General features: G+C 36.8%; 1 protein-coding gene across 1 annotated transcript in view; it reads left to right on the forward strand.

Moving 5' to 3' along the window:
* LOC128657351 (guanylate cyclase soluble subunit beta-2-like) overlaps positions 1 to 23823 on the forward strand; it is a 197775-nt gene that overhangs the window by 53435 nt on the left and 120517 nt on the right. Inside the window, exons 4-5 of the mRNA XM_053711665.1 lie at positions 3077 to 3171; positions 5666 to 5826. Of these exons, the coding sequence (XP_053567640.1) occupies positions 3077 to 3171; positions 5666 to 5826 (256 nt within the window). The remainder of the gene's footprint in view (positions 1 to 3076; positions 3172 to 5665; positions 5827 to 23823) is intronic.

Below are 23823 nucleotides of genomic sequence, written 5' to 3' on the forward strand. Positions count from 1 at the left end.
ATTTTCTTCATTCTCTTGCTATCTTTATTTGAAAAAGAAGGCATCTAAGCTAAGGAGCCAGACAATTTTTGGTTCAGACCCTGGACAGCACTTGCTTAATGGTGGGTGCATTTAGCCACCAATCAGCAAGCACAACCCAGGTTGTGAATAAAAAATGGGATTGCTTCTAAACGTACATTCTTGCTTTTCAAATAAAGATAGCAAGAGAATGAAGAAAATTTAATAATAGGAGTAAATTAGAAAGTTGCTTAAAATTGCATGCTCTATCTAAATCATGAAATATTGAATCTGGCGGCACTTTGTCACCTCAGGGGATGTAAGCTGCTCTTTTCCCCTGTGAAACCTACCTTCTTTCACCTCCAAAATAAAAAGCTCACAATGGTGTAGCACGTTTCAAATAAAATAGTAGGTGCACAAACAGGTCATACTCACAGGATTTCAGTTTTAAATCAGCAGGCTCACTTATGCAGCTTTGTAAATGGTCCATATGTATTTTATTCAAAGACCAACAACCTAGCAAACATTTGAGTTGCATTTATTTTTAACAATTAACACCTGATGATAAATGTATTAGTATAGTCCTGATCATCTTCACAGTCGCCTGGATAGGGCACCGTTGAATAAGGGCATTAGTTTTGTAATCATGTCATACAAGCTTATTAAAGCATTTTGAGAACAATCTATTCTCAAGTCATAGAAAATAAACCCGATTGAACATCTTTGGGAACATTTGAAAAGTGAAAAGCTGAAACACACTGTGACATCTTTAAACATTTTGGGCCAGATTACCAATGGATCACTATTTAACGCTCCCACTCGAGCATTAAGTGCTCTAGATGTGTCAGGTTGTGCTTAGGTTGTATTATGAGTTGAAAGTAAACTGTATTCATTTGAGCGCTAACCAGATGTGTGAAAAAAGCCGAACGTAGAATATCGCATGTGCGATAACCTATTCCCTCATAGAAATCAATGGAGCAAAACAAGTGGAAAAAAAACCCTACTCGCACACAAACCCTATCAGATATTCTCAAGTACACCAACCCAATATGAAAATATTAATATTTCACATTGCAATGTTCTTCACATAGAAGAAAATGTTCTATTTATTCATAGATACATATTTCTACATATTTCTAATGTTTTTTTGGTTCAATATATAGCTATACCTATATATATTATTTACACATAAATATATATAAATATAGATACAGTATATGATTATATATAGATATAGATATATACAGATATATATATATATATATATATATATATATATATATATATATATATATATATATAAAACTATCTACTTAAAAATACTTAGAACATATTCTTATATGTGGAGAACATTGGAATGTCAGATATTTACAGTAAATACATAGTTAAATGTTTCTTAAATTAATATTACATAAATATGATTTTACATGTTTTCATCTACTTAACTGCAATGGGGTCCAATGCCCTTTATATATATATATATATATATATATATATATATATATATATATATATATATATATATATATATATATATACTAGTCCTAAAGCCCGTGTACACGGGCCATTTTTTGCAGTACAGCTGTCCCACCCCTTGCTCTCTCCCCCCCTCTCTTTTGCTCTCTCTCTCTCCCCCTCTCTTTTGCTCTCTCTCTCCCCCTCTATTTTGCTCTCTCTCTCCCTCTCTCCCCCTCTCTTTTGAACTCTTTCTCTCCCCCGCTCTCTTTTGCGCTCTCTCTCCCCCTCTCTTTTACTCTCTCTCTCCCCCCTCTCTTTTGCTCTCTCTCTCCCCCCTCTCTTTTGCGCTCTCTCACTCCCCCTGTTTTTTGCTCTCTCTCCCCCCTCTCTTTTCCACTCTCTCTATCTCCCCCTCTCTTTTGCTCTTTCTCCCCCTTTCTTTTGCTCTCTCTCCCCCCTCTCTTTTGCTCTCTCTCCCCCTCACTTTTGCTCTCTCACTCCCTCTCTTTTGCCCTCTCTCTCTCCCCTCTCTTTTGCTCTCTCTCCCCTTTCTTTTGCCCTCTCTCCCCCTCTTTTGCTCTCTTTCCCCTGTATTTTGCTCTTCCTCCCCCTCTTTTGCTCCCTCTCCCCCTCTTTTGCTCTCTCTCCCCCATCTTTTGCGCTCTCTCTCGGCCATGCCCACTACCACCTGGTCATGCCCCTATCATGTCCGCTCCCGTGGGACACACCCCCATCATGGCCGCTGCCGCCAGGTATGTTTGTCCTTACGCAGTCTCTACTGCGCATTACTGCATCTGACAAACATACAAACATACCTGGCCTTTTATTATATATATATATATATATATATATATATATATATATATATATATATATATATATATATATATATATATATATATATATATATATGTGTGTGTGTGTGTGTACATATGTATTTATGTGTTTATATGTCTATATATGTCTGTATATACATTTATACACATATAAATACATATGTACACACATATAAACATATACTGTATATATTTAGACATTTAGATGTATGTATCTCTATGTTAATTTTTGTGCAATGTTTATTAGATGGTGTTATTATGAGTGTAATTGTACTATGTCATTTATTTTTTATGTGTTTTGTGACACTTTTTTGTTTTGCAAAACAGTTAACCAGACCTCTTGGGACGCGGTAATCATTCTAGCAATTGAGTTTACGTTTTTATGGAAAACCTGACACACACAAATACCCGTTATTAACCCCTTATCGCTTGCGAGTAACTGTTAGCAATCCATTCATAATCTACCGCTTTCTGTGATAATTTAAAATAGTTCTGAAAAAAATGTGGTTTGTAAAATTCTGTAAAAAACTTGTAGAACCAATGCCAGAAAGAGTTAAACCAATCATTTATACAAACGGTGGTCATACGAAATACTGAGAATATATTATGTATATATGTATTTTGTCAAACAATTTTTTTTAGAAGTGCTGATATAAAAGCAGGTTGTGGTAGTGGGCACACTCATAGTTTTGCACCCTAAATATATATTTTATATGAGAGAAATAAATATTTATTGATATTTGCTATGTATTGCTATGTAAAACTTGCATAATATTTTTATGCAGAATTCAGACTGGAGTGCAGGACACTTTTATGACTTATGAAGTTTACAAAGATGAAATCACATTGCAGCTAGTTGAAAAAGCCTGCCAGGTGTTGGGTAAGTCTTAAACAACTTAAATTGTTTATTTGTTTAGATACATTTTTTATAGATTAGCACAGAAGTAAAAGATATGTGCCAAAAGTAAAAGATCAAATTCAATACTCAAAACCACTGCCAAATTTGTTTGAATATACTTTATTTTTACTCAATGAATTCATGAAGTTTCTCAATTAAGTATTTTATATTTAAAGGGTTATGGAACCCAAAATTTTTCTTCCGTGATTCAGATAGAGCCTTTCAATTTTAAGCAACTTTATTATTTACTTCTATTAGCATTTTTATTTATTCTCTTGGTATCTTTTGTTGAAAAGCAGGGCCGTATGCTTAGAAACCGGCCCATTTCTGGAGCACAATATGGCAGCAGTTTTACAAGAATGTTATCCATTTGAAAGAGCACTAAATATCTGCACTATTAACTGCCATGTAGTGCTCTAGATGCCTACCTAGGTATTGCTTCAACAGAGAATATCAAGGGAACTAAGCAAATCAATTTTTTTAAATCTTATACTCTGTCGGAATCACAAAATATCACAAACATTTGTGGGTTTAATTTCCCTTTAATGTGTTTAAATGTCCACTTATGATTGCACACTGCTGATTGTTTTTATTTTAAGTATAACTTTACTAGTTTAAATTTGGGATTTATGGAATATTTTCAATCTTTTCATTAAGCCAACAAGACAATTATGTTTATTAGCATGTTTAACCTTAATAAAAAGTCCTGCAGTCTTTCATGATATGCCATTAAAAACAGGCCAACAAGGATGTGCAATAGGGAAGCCTGCAAGTGATATGGCATTGCTGTCGTACCACAGATCCATTTGAAAACCATGTGATTAATGGGTTACACATTGCAAGTTTTTAAAATGGATTGGGATTACTTTAAATTTTTAAACTCTCTGAAGAGCCATGCAGCAAGATTTGTATGGGAATTCTGATGGTATTTTCAAAATGTTTCTTAATGCTAGACCTTTATTTACAAGTTTAATCTGCCCTGTGCAATATAGAAAATGTAACCATAAAAAACATTTAATAAACATCAAATAAACTTCTAAAATACCCCTCAGGTAACCCCACACCTCAATTACTAAGGTGCCTTACCGCTACCAATTAAGACCGGATCACCCAGAAATGGAGAAAAACAACTTTTTCCTCAGAAATGTTATGAAGTAAAGACGGTCATGTGACCGCAACTGTCAAGCTCAAATTACTGCTGCGACACATAGAGGCACTAAAAATAGCTCCCTGGTAGACTGAGTACCAGAAATGACCAGTTTTTCGAACCAGACAGTTTAAAACGTTGCATCGTTTTACTTTAAGGAAAAGGGGAAATGAATAAGCTGCTTAAATAGAAAATTCAGCCTTACTTTCAGTTTAAACTTGAATTGTTTTATCAAGTAAATATGTGTCAGAAAATAAAGCCTAATAAAAACATTTACCCTTTCTTTTTAAAAAGAGTTTAAATGTTAGTCTCACACATGCTTCAGTGCCTGCTTCATGCCCCAGTGTAACCCATACAACAAGATTATCTATGTCCCAATAAAAAAGCAGTGTCTTTTAATTTAAGTGCATGGTCTCCCCAACTGGAAGAAAAAGCACTTACCTGCTCCGCTGTCAGGCATGTAGACAGTTACAAGGTATGAGAAGACACAGTTCTTCACAGTGACCTTTGAAAAAGAAAGAACAGAGTAGCCATCTCTGGCTTTCTAAACTAGGGCAGCAATTGTTAGGAAAACGTAGTAAATATCTCTTTACAAGTTCCTAACTGATTTAAAACCACCACTACACGACTGCAAGGAATGACATGGAATATGGCTATGCCCCAAAACTTGCTTGTAGATTAAATCAAAATTTTTCTTCAGACACCTAAACTTCACCTCATCCATGCACCGAAGGCAAAGAATGACTGGGGGTGGTGGGTAAGGGAGTGATACTTGGCAGTTTAACTGTGGTGCTCTTTGCCTCCTCCTGCTGGCCAGGAGTGATATTCCCAAGTAATTACTCAAGCCGTGGACTCACCATATCTTAGGAAAGAAAGAGCTCTATAGAAAATTTAACCCTGAATGACAATTTAAGGGCTGGTGAAATTTCTCCTAAATTAATCTATAATGTTCCTTACCTCTCAGTCATCCTGTATATTGCAGGATGGTCACAGTTTAGGATTCTGCCCACTGTCCCTCCTATAGTTTTCCAGGGCTATGCCAATGACATGCCCTTATTCCCCTCCTTCCCATCCATTACATGCCAGCCGCACCCATAGCACACACCAAAACTCTGGTGTGCCACCTCTCACAAGCACCCCTTACGTCCCTGTCCCAGAAAACTTCAGGGTGGGTATGAAGTTCCCATACAGTTTACTTAACACCTTATTCTTACAATTTATTGATAAATTCCACACATATATTTGGTTAAACTGACTTTTTGTAGAACTATGAGTTGTATATGTAATTTGTGCTGATTTGCAACTGTATGTACATTTGTTGTTCCATAGGTATTGCACCTGAAGCAGTTCTGCAGCAGTTTGGGGAGTATTTTTTTGAGTTTTGTAAAAAGTCAGGCTATGACCACATGCTGAGGACACTGGGTGGTAATCTGTATGAATTTATAGCAAATCTGGATGCTTTACACAGTTATCTGTCTCTCTCCTATCAGGTAAGATCCCACAGATCATGTAATGTTATTTACAAGAGAATTTAAAGGGACACTCAATCAAAATTAAACTGTCATTATTCAGATAGAGCATGCTATTTTAAACAACTTTCCAAATTACTTCATTTAAAAAAATGTGCACAGTCTTTTTATATTTAAACTTTTTGAGTCACCAGCTCCTACTGAGCATGTGCAAGAATAAGTGTGTATGCATTTGTGAATGGCTGATGGCTGTCACATGGTACGTGTATGCATTTGTGATTGGCTGACGGCTGTCACATGGTACAGGGGGAGTGGAAAAAGATATAACTTTTAAAATTGTCAGAAAAGAAAATCTACTACTCATTTGAAGTTCAGACTAAGTGCTATTGCATTGTCTTGTTATCTTGCATTTGTTGATTATGCAAATCTACTGTGTTGACTGGTCCTTTAAAATTGACTATGGTTAAGTGATAAAATTATGAACGTATTTTGCATTACTTGTGTAGATCTGAAGAATAGTCTTGTATGTAAGTAAAACTTATTCCCTCTAGGCCCTTTATGTCTTATCATTATATCTTATCTTATATCAATTTTGTTTTGGGGTTTTAACAAATTGAATTAATTTCAGACCAAAGGGATGTAAGTTATTGATTTTAAAAAAAATGGTTAAAATATTAAATTACTTGTGCCTAGATTATGAGTTTAGCGTTAGAGGCTGTGCGGTGCTAACGAGCAGTTTATGCTCACCGCTCACTTACAGACAGCGCTGGTATTACGGGTTTTTACAAACCCGGCGTTAACCGCAAAAAAGTGATCGTAGAGCAAAATTTAGCTCCACATCTCACCTCAATACCTGCGCTGCTTACGTTAGCAGTGAACTGGCTAAACATGCTCGTGCATGATTTCCCCAATGGGGGAGAGCTGGCTGAAAAAAAACCTAACACCTGCAAAAAAGCAGCGTAAAGCTCCTAATGCAGCCCCATTGATTCCTATGGGGAAAATACATTTATGTCTGCACCTAACACCCTAACATGAACCCTGAGTCTAAACACCCCTAATATTACACTTATTAACCTCTAATCTGCTGCCCGACATTGCCGACACCTGCATTATATTATTAACCCCTAATCTGCCGCTCCGGACACTGCCGCCACCTACATTATACTTATGAACCCCTAATCTACTGCCCCCAACATCGCCGACACCTATATTATATTTATTAACCCCTAATCTGCCGCCCTCATTGTTGCCGCAACCTAACTACATTTATTAACACCTAATCTGCCGCCCCCAACGTCGCCACCACTATAATAAACATATTAACCCCTAAACCTAAGTCTAACCCTAAACCTAACTCCCTCTAACTTAAATATAATTTAAATAAATCTAAATAAAATTACTACAATTAACTAAATAATTCCTATTTAAAACTAAATACTTACCTATAAAATAAACCCTAAGCTAGCTACAATATAATTAATAGTTACATTGTAGCTAGCTTAGGGTTTATTTTTATTTTACAGGCAACTTTGTTTTTATTTTAACTAGGTAGAATAGTTATTAAATAGTTATTAACTACCTAGCTAAAATAAATACAAATTTACCTGTAAAATAAAACCTAACCTAAGTTACAATTACACCCTACACTGCACTACAATTAAATTAATTACCTAAATTAAATACAATTAATTACAATTAAATAAAATTATCTAAGGTACAAAAACAAACACTAAATTACAGAAAATAATAAAGAAATTACAAGATTTTTAAACTAATTACACCTAATCTAATCCCCCTAAAAAATAAAAAAAGCCCCCCCCCCCCCAAATAAAAAAGCCCTGCCCTACACTAAATTACAAATAGCCCTTAAAAGGCCCTTTTGTGGGGCATTGCCCCAAAGTAATCAGCTCTTTTACCTGAAAAAAAAATTACAATCTCCCCCAACATTAAAACCCACCACCCACACAACCAACCCTTCTCTAAAACCCACCCAATCCCCCCTTAAAAAACCTAACACTAACCCCCTGAAGATCACCTTACCGGGAGACGTCTTCACCCAACCGGGCCGAAGTCCTCAACGAAGCCGGGAGATGTCTTCATCCAAGCCAGGCGAAGTGGTCCTCCAGACGGGCAGAAGTCTTCATCCAGACGGCATCTTCTATCTTCATCCATCCGGCGCGGAGCGGGTCCATCTTCAAGACATCCGACGCAGAGCATCCTCTTCAAACGACGGCTAAACACAGAATGAAGGTTCCTTTAAATGATGTCATCCAAGATGGCGTCCCTTCAATTCTGAATGGCTGATAGAATTCTATCAGCCAATCGGAATTAAGGTAGAAAAAAATCCTATTGGCTGATGCAATCAGATTAGGGATTAATAAATGTAGGTAGGTGTCGCCGATGTTAGGGACGGCAGATTAGGGGTTAATAATATTTAACTAATGTTTGCGATGCAGGAGTGCGGCGGATTAGGGGTTAATATATTTATTATAGTGGTGGCGATGTCCGGTTCGGCAGATTAGGGGTTAAAAAAATTATTTTAGTGTTTGCGATGTGGAGGGGCCTCGGTTTAGGGGTTAATAGGTAGTTTATGGGTGTTAGTGTACTTTTTAGCACTTTAGTTAAGAGTTTTATGCTACGGCGTTGTAGTGTAAAACTCTTAACTATTGACTTTAAAATGCGGTACCAGGCTTGACAGGAGAGGGTCTACCGCTCACTTTTTGGCAGACTCGTAATACCGGCACTATGCAATTCCCATTAATAAAAGAAGATACACAATTGACGTAAGTGGAGTTGCGGTATTTCCGAGTCTGGCCAAAAAAGTGAGCGGTACACCTGTACCTGCAAAACTCGTAATACCAGCAGGTGTTAAAAAGTAGCGCTGGAACCGGCCAATGCTGCTTTTTAAGGCTAACGCAAAACTCATAATCTAGGCCTGGGTTAATAATAACAGAAACAAATTCTATTCAGCCTACCAGTTGTAAAACTATTGTAAACAGTAATCAAAGTACATCCAGTTTACTATTTGTGAGCAAACTGTATTACATTTATAACCAGCAAGGATAGCTATAAAAAATAATAAAAAATAGCTATAAAAGTTTTATGTAATATAATACATAATACTTTATTTATTCAATTGAGGCTGAATATGGGTGGGAAGACAAAATATGAAGAGCCTCCTTTGCACCATGACCCAGATATCAACAATACAGCATCTATTTTAATAGTTTCTAAAATCTGTATTATTCTCCCTTGTTTTATTTAGGTTTTTTCTGCATCTACCCAAAGCACCTTGTTTCCAGAAAACTGCTAAGTGTATAACATAAAAATGATATACTAAAAATGGTGTAGACTAAGCATATTTTGTTACCATAACTAATACCTACAGATAATTCTAAGATTAATATCAAACAAACTATCACTACTCAAGCTTGTTACTGAGAAATTTTCAAACCCAAGGAGTATATGTGACAAATAATTTGTAGAAAATCACTGTTCTGTTATGTTAAAGCTTTAACCCTTTGAGTGCTAAGTACTTTCCCACCTGGGTGCTAAGCTGTTTTAAGTTTGTTTTTTTCTTCAGATCCCCAAGACTTACACTGTTGAAAGGTTAGTTGATTACCTTTCCAACAGTGAGTCTTGGGGGTCTGTAGCTGCTTAGCTGCCCGAGATACGGGCTTCTAAGCAGCATGCCCCCTTTTCCTATACTTAACATTGTAATTTTTAAATAAAGTTGTGCAGTGATGTCACTGTGCATAACATAAAGCCCCAGCGATGCCTGTCACTATACAGGCCAGATAGCTGAGGTATGAGTGGGTGGGAGCCCCCAGATCTCCCTCAAGGTGGGAGAGTGCTAGCAACAGCTCTGAGCCGTCGTTAGCACCTGAGTGGGAAACTATGCGACGGCTCAGAGCCATCATTAGCACTGAAAGGTATACACTGCTATACACTTAGGGCTACATTTATCCTCTGCTGGGTGTATAAGGTTCACCATCAATAACCTTGTCTGTGCAGACTCAAGGTGAGCGGGCAGCATCTGCTGCCTCCATTTAACATTGCGCAAGCCCCATAGAAAAACCAGTGACGTACAGGTACCTAAGGGTTTAAAGGGACATGAAACACTTTGAGACTAATAACAGTATATAAAATATTTAATTATGCATATAAAAAAAGCTTTGCAATATTACATTATTATTTAAATTGCCTCATTGTCCTGTAATTTAACACTGAAAATTGAGAATATACCATTGGCAATTCCAGACTGGTACCTGTAACTTAAGCCATTGTGGCGTTTGGCTAAAACACCAGGGAATCCCCCTCTGAATGGGAGTTATGACCGCTCAATACAAAAAAAAACAGATCAACTTTTATTGTTAAAATAACCATGAAACATAACTATATAGAACAGTTTTGGGTAAACCTTCACACCTTCAGTCTAAGAGTGGGCCACTACATTTTTTTAACAAAGTGCATAGGATATAGCCAAATTGTAGCGACCTGCCATCCACTATGTCATTTTATTTTGATCATCTGCACAGGCTCTTTTTTGTACCAGCGCGATACATTATGTGCATCTGATTTCACTAGTTGTATGCACAAATAATTTAGCAACAGCAATATGTCAGCCATGACTATGCAGCAACAGTAATGTTGCTATACTGCCTCAAAAAAGTAGGGATTTTGATCACTTTCAAATGACATATTGAAGAGAGAGGATTGCTACTATATAGAAATTCTGGATAGCAATATAGCCCACATTTAAACATTTCTAGCAAAATGTTTCAATGAAAACATCATATATAATGAAACAACTACAAAACATAATAGACAGACTTTGTAAAAAAAAGAAAAAAATCCCCAACAGATTGTATTTTATGGCTAAATATAAAAAGGGTTAAATCATAATCAGAATTAAATGATTGTCTGTACTGAATTTACTCATTGCACTAAAGAAAATTTGTCACTTGGCTCCTATGATAATAGAATCTAATCATGACTGACCTCCACAAACTAAAATACATTTGATAGATGAACCTATACCTTATGTGTGACCCTATCTTACTGCAATAAACCCTATACATGAACCTGCATCCATATACAATTATCCTTGTACCCCACTGCATCTAGCTCGATACACAACTCTGTCACCTACTTTAATTAACCCTATATGTAACCATATCTCTCTTTTCATTACACCCTTAATTTTGAACAACCCCTTTAACATGATCTTCCCTTCTCAAAAAAAAACCTATAGCAAATGCCTCAGCTAAAATCGATCCCCTCTTCTTCATCTTCCAGTTGCAAACCCCCTATTACCCCTAACAATAAACCACTAGATGACAAAAACGCTATTGAAAGACAACTTTGCGACTATCAGCAACAGGTTCTCGTTTTTTGGTCTCTACTGCATCTCTCTAAAACTGATTCAATCTAATTACATAAACAGATCAGCTGGAGGGCTTTGAAGTGCACATTTTAATAAGGCCTCTTTGTTTGTATCTCTGAGACATAATGGGTTTTAAGTTTTTGGGGTTTGCGACAGTGGGATCCCAAATAGGGTTTAATTTTAGTTGGAGGTTCATGTAGGGAGATAGCTAGAAGAGATGTCCTGTATATGAATTGTTGCAATGGGGATTTAGAGCAGCAGTCGCCAACCAGTGGTCCATGAGAAGATTTTGGTGGTCCTTGACACCATCAAGCAGGAATTAATCTCCTCTGATGATATCACCCCCATCGCGCTGCAACTCGCTACAGTGCCTGGCTGGACATCAGTGAAAACCGACGGAGGAGGAGTTAAATTACAATCTCCAGTACTGCGCAACTTGTGTAGCTAGATTGTATTTTTCACTCCTCCTGACCGGTGCGCTGCTCAGAGGAAGATGCTTCCATTCTAAAGCCAGCAGAGGTTGGTATAGCCTTGGCTTAAAATAGTGGAATTAAAGTATATTAAAAAATATATTTTTTTCTCATATTTCATTTATTTTCTTCCCTCTACCTGCCACTATGTAGTAGTTTTCCCAGTTCCTTCAGATGGACTTACATCAATGTTTGTCTTTCTCCCCTCCATCTTCTTTTTCTTAATTAAATATTAATTATTTATCATTATAATAATATTCCTGTGCACAAAGCCATTCCACCTGAATTCTAGTAATTGCCATCCAGCAGATCAGCCATATCCCACCAGTATTATAGTAATTGCCAGTAACATCAGTCGTGTTTAGCTCACATCCATATTGAGAGCTTTCTGATATAAACTTAATTTATGACTCCAATGTCTGTCCATGATCAAAAGTAGTTTTGAATAATTACTAATTGGGGAGGTAACTTGGAAGTCTTGTGGTCCTTTTAAACATAACTTTTTTCCCCACTTTCTGCCTCTCTATTTCCAGCTCAAAAATTGGCACTCACCCTTAATCTGTCATTTAGAAGTATTCTCTTAGCTCTGTCGTTCTGTTAATTCCAAATATATTATTCTTAAAAATGTGTAAATATATACCTAATGTAAACTTAGCTATGGTTATACTAGTTATTTATAGTATGTGAGTGTGTGTATATGTATATATTATACATACATACATACATACATACATACATAATATAGGTTTGTACCTTTTAAAAAAAATCATGTTAGTGGTCCACAGGATTCAAAATTGTGATTTTAGTGGTCCCTGAGGTTCGAAGGGTTGGCGACCCCTGCTTTAGAGTAAAGGTGGGTCTGTTCAATTTGGGTCTTGGAAGACCATGTAGAGGAGATAGTTTAAAATTGATGTAATTGCTTAAAAATGGTGTAATCATATGGTCATGTATCAAATTAATTGCTTTGGGATGTCTGTGCTGTTTATAGGGTTAACATTGTTCTAGGAGATCAAGTGAGCTGTAGATATAGAACCTAAAATAAAGCCACTTACAATCTGCCTCAACTTTTTTGGGGAGGTATTTACTCATCTTAATTGAGATCTAAGCCAAAACAGGCAAAACTATGAATTACCAGGCTAAAAAATAGAAGCTCAGAACAACCACACACATGTTTATATATACTGAAAAAGCAGAAACCATAGATTGCACACATTATTTGTGCCCTTTATATACAATATCTAGTGGGCATATCATTTTTTACACAAAGATGGTAGCCAAGGGGTACAATTGCTGAGTATATAATGGACAGTCTACACCTAAGTGATCTTAAAGTCTTACCTTATATTATGCTGCAAATAGCCTCCTGCACCAATTCTATATCATGCAGCAGTAACAGTAAAAAAGTTATTTAAAATGAATATTGTTTTTGGCCACTTTGAAATGGCTGCCAAGCTCCGCCCACTGATGACATCACAATCTGGGCTACATCTAGGCACTCTGCTGAATAGCATTGAAAGTCTGTTGAATCAAACTAGTGAGCCTTTTGTGATTGTACGCCATATTAGCTTAGATTGTGATGTCATCAATGGACTGAGCTAGGCAGCCATTTTAAAAGGCCAGAAACAATATTAATTTTAAAATATTTTTTTTTACCATTCCTGCTGCATGGTATAGAAAGGGGTGAAGGAAGCTATTTGCAGTTTAATCTAAGGTAAGACTTTAAAGGGACATTATACACTCATTTTTTCTTTGCATAAATGTTTTGTAGATAATCTATTTATATAGCCCATAAAGTTTTTTTTTTTAATGTATAGTTTTGCTTATTTTTAAATAACATTGCTCTGATTTTCAGACTCCTAACCAAGCCCCAAAGTTTTATGTGAATACGCTCGACTACCTACTCCAGCTTGCTCCTGTTTGTGTAAAGGGTCTTTTCATATGCAAAAGAAGGGGGAGGGGGGGAGTGTCTTATTTGCCACTTGCAGTGGGCTTTCCAGCTACCTTTTCAACAGAGGTAAACTGACAGCTTCTAAGTAAGTTTTTAAACAGTTTTATACTGAATTTTTATATCAGTATCTGTGCATATTATTCTTTATAGTAGTGTCTATTACATGCAGTTATATGAAAATGAGTGTATACTGTCTCTTTAAGATGACTAAGGTGTAGGCTGTCCCTTTAAGCATCATAGAGGGGATATATGTGGCAGCTAAAGTCTAATTTGCCAGAGATGCCACAAATTACTTGTTCCATTGGGAAGATTTGTTATATATATACAATAGTATTTTATTAAGATACAATAACTTATGACATGTGTATTACTGATAATAAGAGGGGTAAAAGAATGCCCTCAATCATTAAAGAAACATTTGTTTACAAATACAAATATTCTAACAATTCATGAACAAGACCTGTTCAAATTAATAGCATAAAAACAGTATAATCATTTAACAGAAACAGTAAAGAAAAAAGAATTGACTCTTTAAATCACAACAAAAATTGAATGTCTGTATATAACTCTACACATTGCAACATCACTACCACCTATATAATAAAATATTATTTTTTTCTGTTAAAAGTAATTTCTCAAATATCTTGTGTTTTCTACAATACAAAGTAATATTCAAACAGCCAGCACCAGTCCTTTACATTGTAAACATATGAATGTATATTTTCATGGTTCACATACGTAAGCTTTATTCCATTATTACCACTAAAAATAATTGATCGAAAAGGGGAGAATTAAAAAAGATGTATGCTTCAGATTGAAAAACATCACTCTTTAAATCCCTAGTGAAATTCGGCAATTATAGTATCTAGGACATTGTGGAGATTTTTATACCTAAATCATATGGAAAATGCATGGAAAAGAAATTCTACTTGCACTGTAATGAGGGATGTCTTTAATATAGTAACTTAACTTCCTTTGCCTGTAACTGTTTTTCAGAGATACTTTCTCTTAATCACAGCTGCATAATAAAACCATTACATATTTTGTGCACAGACACTATTGTATATAGGTTACCTGTATATCTAAGTGATATAATGTCATAGAGCATTTATTTCTGGACTATTGCTCTACCTATATGTTTTACCCTGTGCAGTCACCTCCATGCCAGCGCTGAACACTGAGCCAGTTATACATGATATACATTTGTAACCACAGATCACCAGCCATGTTCTGCATTATGACTTTATCTTTAACTATGTTTTAACCCCATTCTTGGGGGGGCAAACACATAGGGTTGAACAAAGTATTGGGGATTTAAGATTTTTGATTTCCAACTGTGGGCTAGATTACAGGTGAAGCCGCGCTAACTATCACTTTAACTAGAGCGCTAACTGCGCTAGAGGTAAACCTTTTTTGTGTGAGTCAGGATGCGCTGGTATTAGGAGTTGAAAGTAAAAACATTTTGCTCCAGCCCTAACCAGACTCATGCAAAAAGCCGATAACCTATTGCCCCATAGAAATCAATGGAGCAAAAAAATTGCAAAAATACCCTAACACCCTAATCACGCACTAACCCGAATCACCATAAGACCCCTACTATAATAATCCCTAAACCACCACATAGCCCACTGCAAAGTCCCCACTACACTATTAACCCCTAAAGTGTCAGTCCCCCACATCACAAAGTCTGCAGTACACTATTAACCCCTAAACCGCTAGCCTCCAAACACCACAAATTTCCTATGTACACTATTAACCCCTAAACTGCCAGCCCCCACATTGCAAAGTCTGCACTACACTATTAACCCCTACACCGACAGCCCACCAACACAATGTAACCCACTAACATCTAAACCCCAAAACCTAACACCCCTAAGTTTGGGGAGCATAAATTACTGTGAGTTTGCTCAAACAAATTAGTGGTAATTTTAACAGCACAGCACTTGTAAAATATGGATTTGAGCATAAAGAACAAAGCAATCTCGCAATCGCCTTTAAGCTCCTAGCAATGGGAACCAAGTTTCTTGAGTGATCACAATGCTATATTGTTTTGTTTGTTAAAAAGCAGCCAATGCAAAAGAGATTTAACTAAAGTTCTGAAAAATGACTTTTCATGTGTTAAAAACCTATTCACACATATTAACAGGGGTCAAGTCGGGCGGGAACGCATGGGAACGGAGTTCCTGCACTATTTTTGCAGGAGCAACTAAGTTCCTTCTGGACAGAGAACAGAAATGCTTCAGTAAACACTGCTGCTGTTGGTGGGAGGAGCTGGAGCACAGTCTGGTTAGAGAGATAGTGAGGTCCTCTAGTAATGAGCAGTAACACTTTGTACAATACACTAAATGTAAGCATGTCAGAGGTCCTGCTGTGTTATCACCCTGCATTGTGATCTAGGATTATTTAACTCCCCTCAGCAGAAATAGGACTATTGCACCTTAAGTGGGTGACACTCTGTGACAGAGAAGTTTTCTCAGGCCCAAAGGCAACCATTCAACCCTTCATTTGATTTAATTTGCTTTCATTAACCAAAGTTTATAGATTATATGCATATAAATACAGTATTTGTGTGTGAATATATATATATATATATATAAAACAATATTAATTGGTTATTTATGTAACCCGTTTGTTCAGTTTGCAAGGAAAATACTCATTTGCACATTTGATATTAACCTATTGTCATCACAATACATCCTCAACATTCAGTATCCATATGAATGCCATCCGTATCTTGCCATGATGGACAGACTTCTATAGTGATGTTTCATTTTTAATATTTGATTGTAATTATCACTTACACTGTAATGATTGTCACTCACAGTACTCTAGTTATTAAAATTGTGTTTTTAAACGAGATCACTTAGCCACAACTTTCATACGGCTAGATTACGAGTTTTGCGTTATGAGTAAAAAAGCAGCGTTAAGGCTCATAACGCTGCTTTTTCACTACCGCTGCTATTATTAGTCTTGTAGGTACAGGTGTCCCGCACACTTTTTTTGCCGTACCGCAAATTAACTTACACAATTTTCATAAAATCTTTTTTTCAATGGGACTTCCATAGCGCCGGTATTACAAGCATTTTTTGGAGGCCAAAAACTGAGCGGTATAGCCTATCCCGCAAGATTCATAACGCAATCTAAAGTCAGTGGTTATGAATTTTACACTACAAAGCTGTAGCATAAAACCCATAACTAAAGTGCTAAAAAGTACACTAACACCCATAAACTACCTATTAACCCCTAAACCGAGGCCCTCCCGCATCACAAACACTAAAATAAAATTATTAATCCCTAATCTGCCGCTCCGGACATCGACACCACTAGAATAAACATATTAACCCCTAAACCGCCGCACTCCCGCATCGTAAACACTAGTTAAATATTATTAACCCCTAATTTGCTGTCCCTAACATCACCGCCACCTACCTAATTTATTAAACCCTAATCTGCCGCACCAACATCGCCGCCCCTATACTAAATTTATTAACCCCTAAACCTAAGTCTAACCCTAACACCCCCTAACTTAAATATAATTAAAATAAATCTAAAGAAACCCTACTATCATTACCTAAATAATTCCTATTTAAAACTAAATACCTATAAAATAAACCCTAAACTAGCTACAATATAACTAATAGTTACATTGTAGCTAGTTTAGGATTTATTTTTATTTTACAGGCAAGTTTGTATTTATTTTAACTAGGTATAATAGTTACTAAATAGTTATTAACTATTTACTGCTTGTGAGGGTGACGGCGTAGCTTCAGGCGAACCTGCCGGGTGAGTAATGCAGACGCCGGGTTCAGACTTCCGGTGCTGTATGATGCACACGCAAATGAGGTCAAAGTTGTGACACGGAGCTTTTGGAGTCACTGAAAGGTGCAGGCACAAGTGGGGACCAAGCCTCCCCGGGATGACCAATATATAAACAAAGAGGCAGCACTCCAGAGTATTGCAAATAAAAAGGATATTTAATCCAGTGTCAATACAAATACAAACACACACACAGAGGTAGGAGGTAAGAAGGGGGCGTGTCCTTACGCGTTTCATGCCTCCAGGCACTTAGTCATAGGATATTAGCCTGTTGTGCACGGCCTGACTATATTCCAACCTGAACCAATCACATCTGTGAATCAGGTCTGGAAATAATCAGGCAAGTGCAAAAGAGGCCAAGACAATTAAAAAGTAGTATCCAATGTCTAAACAAATCCCTAGCATTCTCTCTAATTAGAAAAGAAATAACTGGGAATTTATAGTTTAACAATCAGCATTTTAAATCTTACAGATCTGTTAAGTATCATTTAAATATTTACCAGTATTCAGTAGAAACATTTAAAAAATTATATACAAAAGACATGATGGAATATGATGAATATGTAAGCATTCTAGGTTGGGCTAAACAAAGACACATGATAAAGACGTATTTTTTGTATTGCAACTTAGTTCAATCTGTAAATAAACTAATGTCCCATTCCTTGTTTAAACCCTGTGGTTCCCTAGTGCACAATGTAAAAATCCAAAATAATTCTTTCTTTGTCAGAATATTGAATTTATTACCACCCCTGGGTGGCAGGAACACTTTATCAATGGCTTTTACATTAATATTGGGAACATTAGTAAAGTGGTACCAATTAAAGTGGTTTGCAACACTAGATGTCTTTACATAATTTTTAATATCTCTTTTGTGTTCCCCCACTCGTTTTCTCAGGGTACGTGAGGTCTGACCCACATATTGAACCCCACAAAAGTTGCACTGCAACAGATAAATGACAAAGGTTGAGGAGCAATTAATATGGTAATTGATTCTATAACTCAAACCAGTTATAAAACTACTAAAGCTGTCACCACCAGAGACAACTTCACATGTGCCACAATTTGGTGACAAACAGCAGAAGGTACCTTTGCGGTCCAACCAATTCTTCTTCTTCCTGCCAGAGTAAGTAGACACCATACTTGGCGCCAGCATATTTCCCAATGTGGGCGCTTTCTTAGAAACAAATTTTATGCAACTCAGATATGGTTTTAATATCTCATCACCCTCTAGGAGAGTAAGGTTCCTCTTTAGCATTTTACAGATTTCATGAAATTGTGAGGAATACTGTGTTGAAAAAACTATTGAATCTGAGAAACCATCTTTCTTTTTATTTATATTTCTCTTGTTTCTTCGTACACAGTCCTCCTCTCTTATCTCTGAAATACTTTTTTCTAAAGATTTCAAATTATAGCCTCTTGCCTGTAGTCTATATTTAAGCTCAACAGCCTGTTTTTCAAATGATACATCCCTTGTCGCATTCCTTCGTAGACGAAGAAACTGACTTCTGGGTATAGACTTAATCAAATGTCTGGGGTGACATGATGTGGCATGCAAAATTGTGTTCCCCGCTGTCGGCTTCCTATATGTATCAGTAAATATACTGGCACTTTGTACACAACCGACCAAATTTAAATCTAAGTATTGGGCTTCACTCAAATGCATGCCACCCGTGAACCCCAGACTGAGTTCATTATCATTGATGTACTTCAGAAAATCCTCAAAAACAAAATCCCCCTTGACAACAAAGATCAAATCATCTATATAACGCATATATAGATGAATATTGTCCCTGAAGGGGTTGTTCACATTGTAGATTGCGTCGAGCTCCCACCACCCCATAAACAAATTAGCAAATGAGGGGGCAAACTTTGTCCCCATCGCTGTTCCACACGTTTGCAAAAAATATTCGTTGTCAAACATAAAAAAGTTATGGGATAGCAGGAACCCGACACAATCACAAATAAAAGCACAAAAGACATCAGAATAGTCAGTCCTGGTTCTGAGAAAAAACTCAATTGCCTTTATTCCTAAAGCATGGGGGATGTTGGAATACAATGATACCACATCTATCACCACCCACCCATACCCCTCACACCACTCAACACTCTCAAGGAGTGTAATCAAATGACCAGAATCCCTGAGAAAGCTGCTCAAGCCTTGTACCAAGGGCTGTAAAACAGAGTCCACCCATTGGGACAATGGTTCGAATAACGAACCAATGCCCGATATGATTGGGCGTCCAGGAGGATTGACTAAATCCTTGTGGGTCTTGGGTAGGTGGTGAAAGATGGGCATCACAGGGAATGCTGGAATTAATGACATCCTATCCCTATCTCTGAAAATACCAATAGATATTCCCTCATCCACCAGCTTCTCCAATTTCTTCTTAAAGGCTCCTGTAGGATTTGAGCACAAGGCTCTATAGGTTACACCATCTGTCAATTGCCTTTTTGACTCTCTCACATAATCTGTCTTATTCATAACCACGACATTGCCACCCTTATCAGAAGATCGGATGACAATGTCATGGTTATCACGCAATTGTCTTATTGCCAGAGTTTCTTTGTAATTGAGATTACCATGTACTCGCCTGGTATTCTCAGAATTTAAATTCTGACTGTATTCAATAATTTCTTGTTCAACTTTCTTTTGAAATGAATTTAAATACATTCCCCTAGATTGTGCAGGATAAAAATCCTTTGCAACCTTTTTCGGTTTGGTGATTCTCTGATCTCTGAGATCCATATCACCAGGATCCAAATCTCTCAATGTTTCTAGGACCACTCTGTCACCAAAATCAAAACCTATATCTGTAAGACCAGGAGTTTGTATATCACTAAACTCATCTCTATCACTAGACTCTTTACTGTCATCTACGTGGGTAGATACATCTACATAAGAGGTATCCTCTATACCATCCTGTGCATGAAAAAATCTCTTCAATGCCAGTTTGCGTACAAACCTGTTTATGTCAATAAGAGTGGGAAAAACAGTAAATTCATGTGTCGGTGCAAACCCCAAACCTTTTGATAATACACTAATATGCTCATTACTGAGGTCAAAATTGGACAAATTTAATACAGTCAGTTTTAATTCTTCTTCTTCTCCCTTTTTGAGCTTCTCCTTTCTTCTCCTATGACCTGCTCTTCTCGTCTTTTTCCCTTCTTGCCTAAAGGGACCCTGTGTTTTTAGCTTTAGGGCGCACTATTGCTTCTTCTTCAGTCCCTCTGCTTCCGGATACCTGCAAAGACAAAGAGGGTTGGGGAGAGAGGGAAGAAGAAGAGGAGGAAGAAGAGTCCACATCACTGCTGTCTGTATTGACAGAATTTGGCTCTGATGTTTCGGCCTCAGTTGAAGAAAAATTGACTTTACAGCTACTTTGACTTTTTTTCAAGATAGACTTTGGTTCTGGAAGTGGAGTGGAGGTCTTCATCCAGTGTCCCTTCTTTTTGTCTTTTTCATTTTTAGAAGAGTGGGCCACGGAATCTTCATTCTTATTAACTTGTTCTGCTCCCTTAGATGATGTTTCATCCATAGATTTTTTGCTGTTGTTTAGCTTTTTATTATTAGCACCTCCTGTGAAACGTCTCCTCCTGCTCACGAATCTTGACCAGTCGTATACCTTGTTGTTCATGTAATCCTCCAGGTCACGATTATATTTGCGACCCTTTACTGTAGCCAATTCATTAATTTTTTAAATGTTTCTACTGAATACTGGTAAATATTTAAATGATACTTAACAGATCTGTAAGATTTAAAATGCTGATTGTTAAACTATAAATTCCCAGTTATTTCTTTTCTAATTAGAGAGAATGCTAGGGATTTGTTTAGACCTTGGATACTACTTTTTAATTGTCTTGGCCTCTTTTGCACTTGTCTGATTATTTCCAGACCTGATTCACAGATGTGATTGGTTCAGGTTGGAATATAGTCAGGCCGTGCACAACAGGCTAATATCCTATGACTAAGTGCCTGGAGGCACGAAACGCGTAAGGACACGCCCCCCTCTTACCTCCTACCTCTGTGTGTGTGTATGTATTTGTATTGACTCTGGATTAAATATCCTTTATATTTGCAATACTCTGGAGTGCTGCCTCTTTGTTTATATATTAACTATTTACTAACTACCTAGCTAAAATAAATACAAATTTACCTGTAAAATAAAACATAACCTGAGTTACACTAACACCTAACATTACACAACAATTAAATAAACTTACATAAATTACATACAATTAACTAAATTATATACAATTAAATAAATTAAAAAAAAATACTAAATTACACAAAATAAAAAACAAATTAAAAGATATTTAAACTAATTACACCTAATCTAATAGCCCTATTAAAATAAAAAAAGCCCCCCCAAAATAAAAAAAATCCTAGCCTAAACTAAACTACCAATAGCCCTTAAAAGGGCCTTTTGCGGGGCATTGCCCCAAAGAAATCAACTCTTTTACCTTGCATCAGCCAATAGGATTTTTTCTACCTTAATTCCGATTAGCTGATAGAATTCTTGGATGACGTCACTTAAAGGAACCTTCATTCGTCGGGAGTCATCGTAAGAAGAGGATGCTCCGCGCCGGATGTCTTGAAGATGGACCAGCTCTGCGTCGGATGGATTAAGATAGAAGATGCCGTCTAGATGAAAACTTCTACCCGTCTGGAGGACCACTTCTCCCGGCTTGGATGAAGACCTCTCCCGGCTTCGTTGACGATGGATGTCCGGTCTTCAAAACTGTAAGTGGATCTTCAGGGGTTAGTGTTAGTTTTTTTTTAAGGGTTTTTTGGGCGGGTTTTAGTTTTAGATTAGGGTTTGGGCAGCAATAGAGCTAAATGCCCTTTTAAGGGCAATGCCCATCCAAATGCCCTTTTTCAGGGCAATGGGGAGCTTAGGGTTTTTTAGTTAGGGTTTTATTTGGGGGGTTGGTTGTGTGGGTGGTGGGTTTTACTGTTGGGGGGTTGTTTGTATTTTTTGTACAGGTAAAAGAGCTGATTTTTTTGGGGCAATGCCCTGCAAAAGGCCCTTTTAAGGGCTTTTCGTAGTTTAGTTTAGGCTAGGGTTTTTTTTTTTTTGGGGGGGGGGCTTTTTTAATTTTGATAGGGCTATTAGATTAGGTGTAATTAGTTTAAATATCTTGGCATTTGTTTTTTATTTTGTGTAATTTAGTGTTTTTTTTGTAATTTAGGTAATTGTATTTAATTTAGTTAATTGTATTTAATTTATGTAATTTATTTAATTGTTGTTTAATGTTAGGTGTTAGTGTAACTCAGGTTAGGTTTTATTTTACAGGTAAATTTGTATTTATTTTAGCTAGGTAGTTAGTAAATAGTTAATAACTATTTAGTAACTATTCTACCTAGTTAAAAAAAATACAAACTTGCCTGTAAAATAAAAATAAACCCTAAACTAGCTACAATGTAACTATTAGTTATATTGTAGCTAGCTTAGGGTTTATTTTATAGGTACGTATTTACTTTTAAATATGAATTATTTAGTTATTAATCGTAGGTTTTCTTTAGATTTATTTTAATTATATTTAATTTAGTGGGTGTTAGGGTTAGGGTTAGACTTAGGTTTAGGGGTTAATAACTTTAGTATAGTGGCGGCGACGTTGGGGGCAGCAGATTAGGGGTTAATACATGTAAGTAGGTGGCAGCGATGTTAGGGATGGCAGATTAGGGGTTAATAATATTTAACTAATGTTTGTGATGCGGGAGTTCGGCGGTTTAGTGGTTAATATGTTTATTATATTGGGGGCAGTGTCCGGAGCGGCAGATTAGGGGTTAATAAGTATAATGTAGGTGTCGGAGATGTCGGAGGCAGCAGATTAGGGGTTAATAAATGTAAGATTAGGGGTGTTTAGACTCGGGTTCATTTTAGGGTGTTAGGTGTAAACATAAATTTTGTTTCCCCATAGGAATCAATGGGGCTGCGTTACTGAGCTTTACGCTGCTTTGTTGCAGGTGTAAGGCTTTTTTTCAGCCGGCTCTCCCCATTGATGTCTATGGGGAAATTGTGCACAAGCACGTACAACCAGCTCACCGCTGAGTTAAGCAGTGCTGGTATTGGAGTGCGGTATGGAGCTCAAGTTTGCTCTACGCTCACTTTTTGTCTTTTATCGCCGGGTTTATAAAAACCTGTAATACCAGCGCTGTAGGTAAGTGAGCGGTGACAATAACGTGCAAGTTAGCACCGCACCCCTCATAACGCAAAACTCTAGCCGATAGTTAACTATTTCAATACATTTTCATTCGTACCACTACTAACCCATCTAAATACATCTTTTAGGTTTTCATGATAGGCAGACTAAACACTGTTTTTTTATCCCTGTTAAAAATGTATATTGGAACGCAATAATAATTTATATTGGAATGCAAAAATAATATATATATT

This window comes from Bombina bombina, chromosome 4 (genome assembly GCF_027579735.1).
Source record: "Bombina bombina isolate aBomBom1 chromosome 4, aBomBom1.pri, whole genome shotgun sequence".
NCBI classification, from domain to species: domain Eukaryota; kingdom Metazoa; phylum Chordata; class Amphibia; order Anura; family Bombinatoridae; genus Bombina; species Bombina bombina.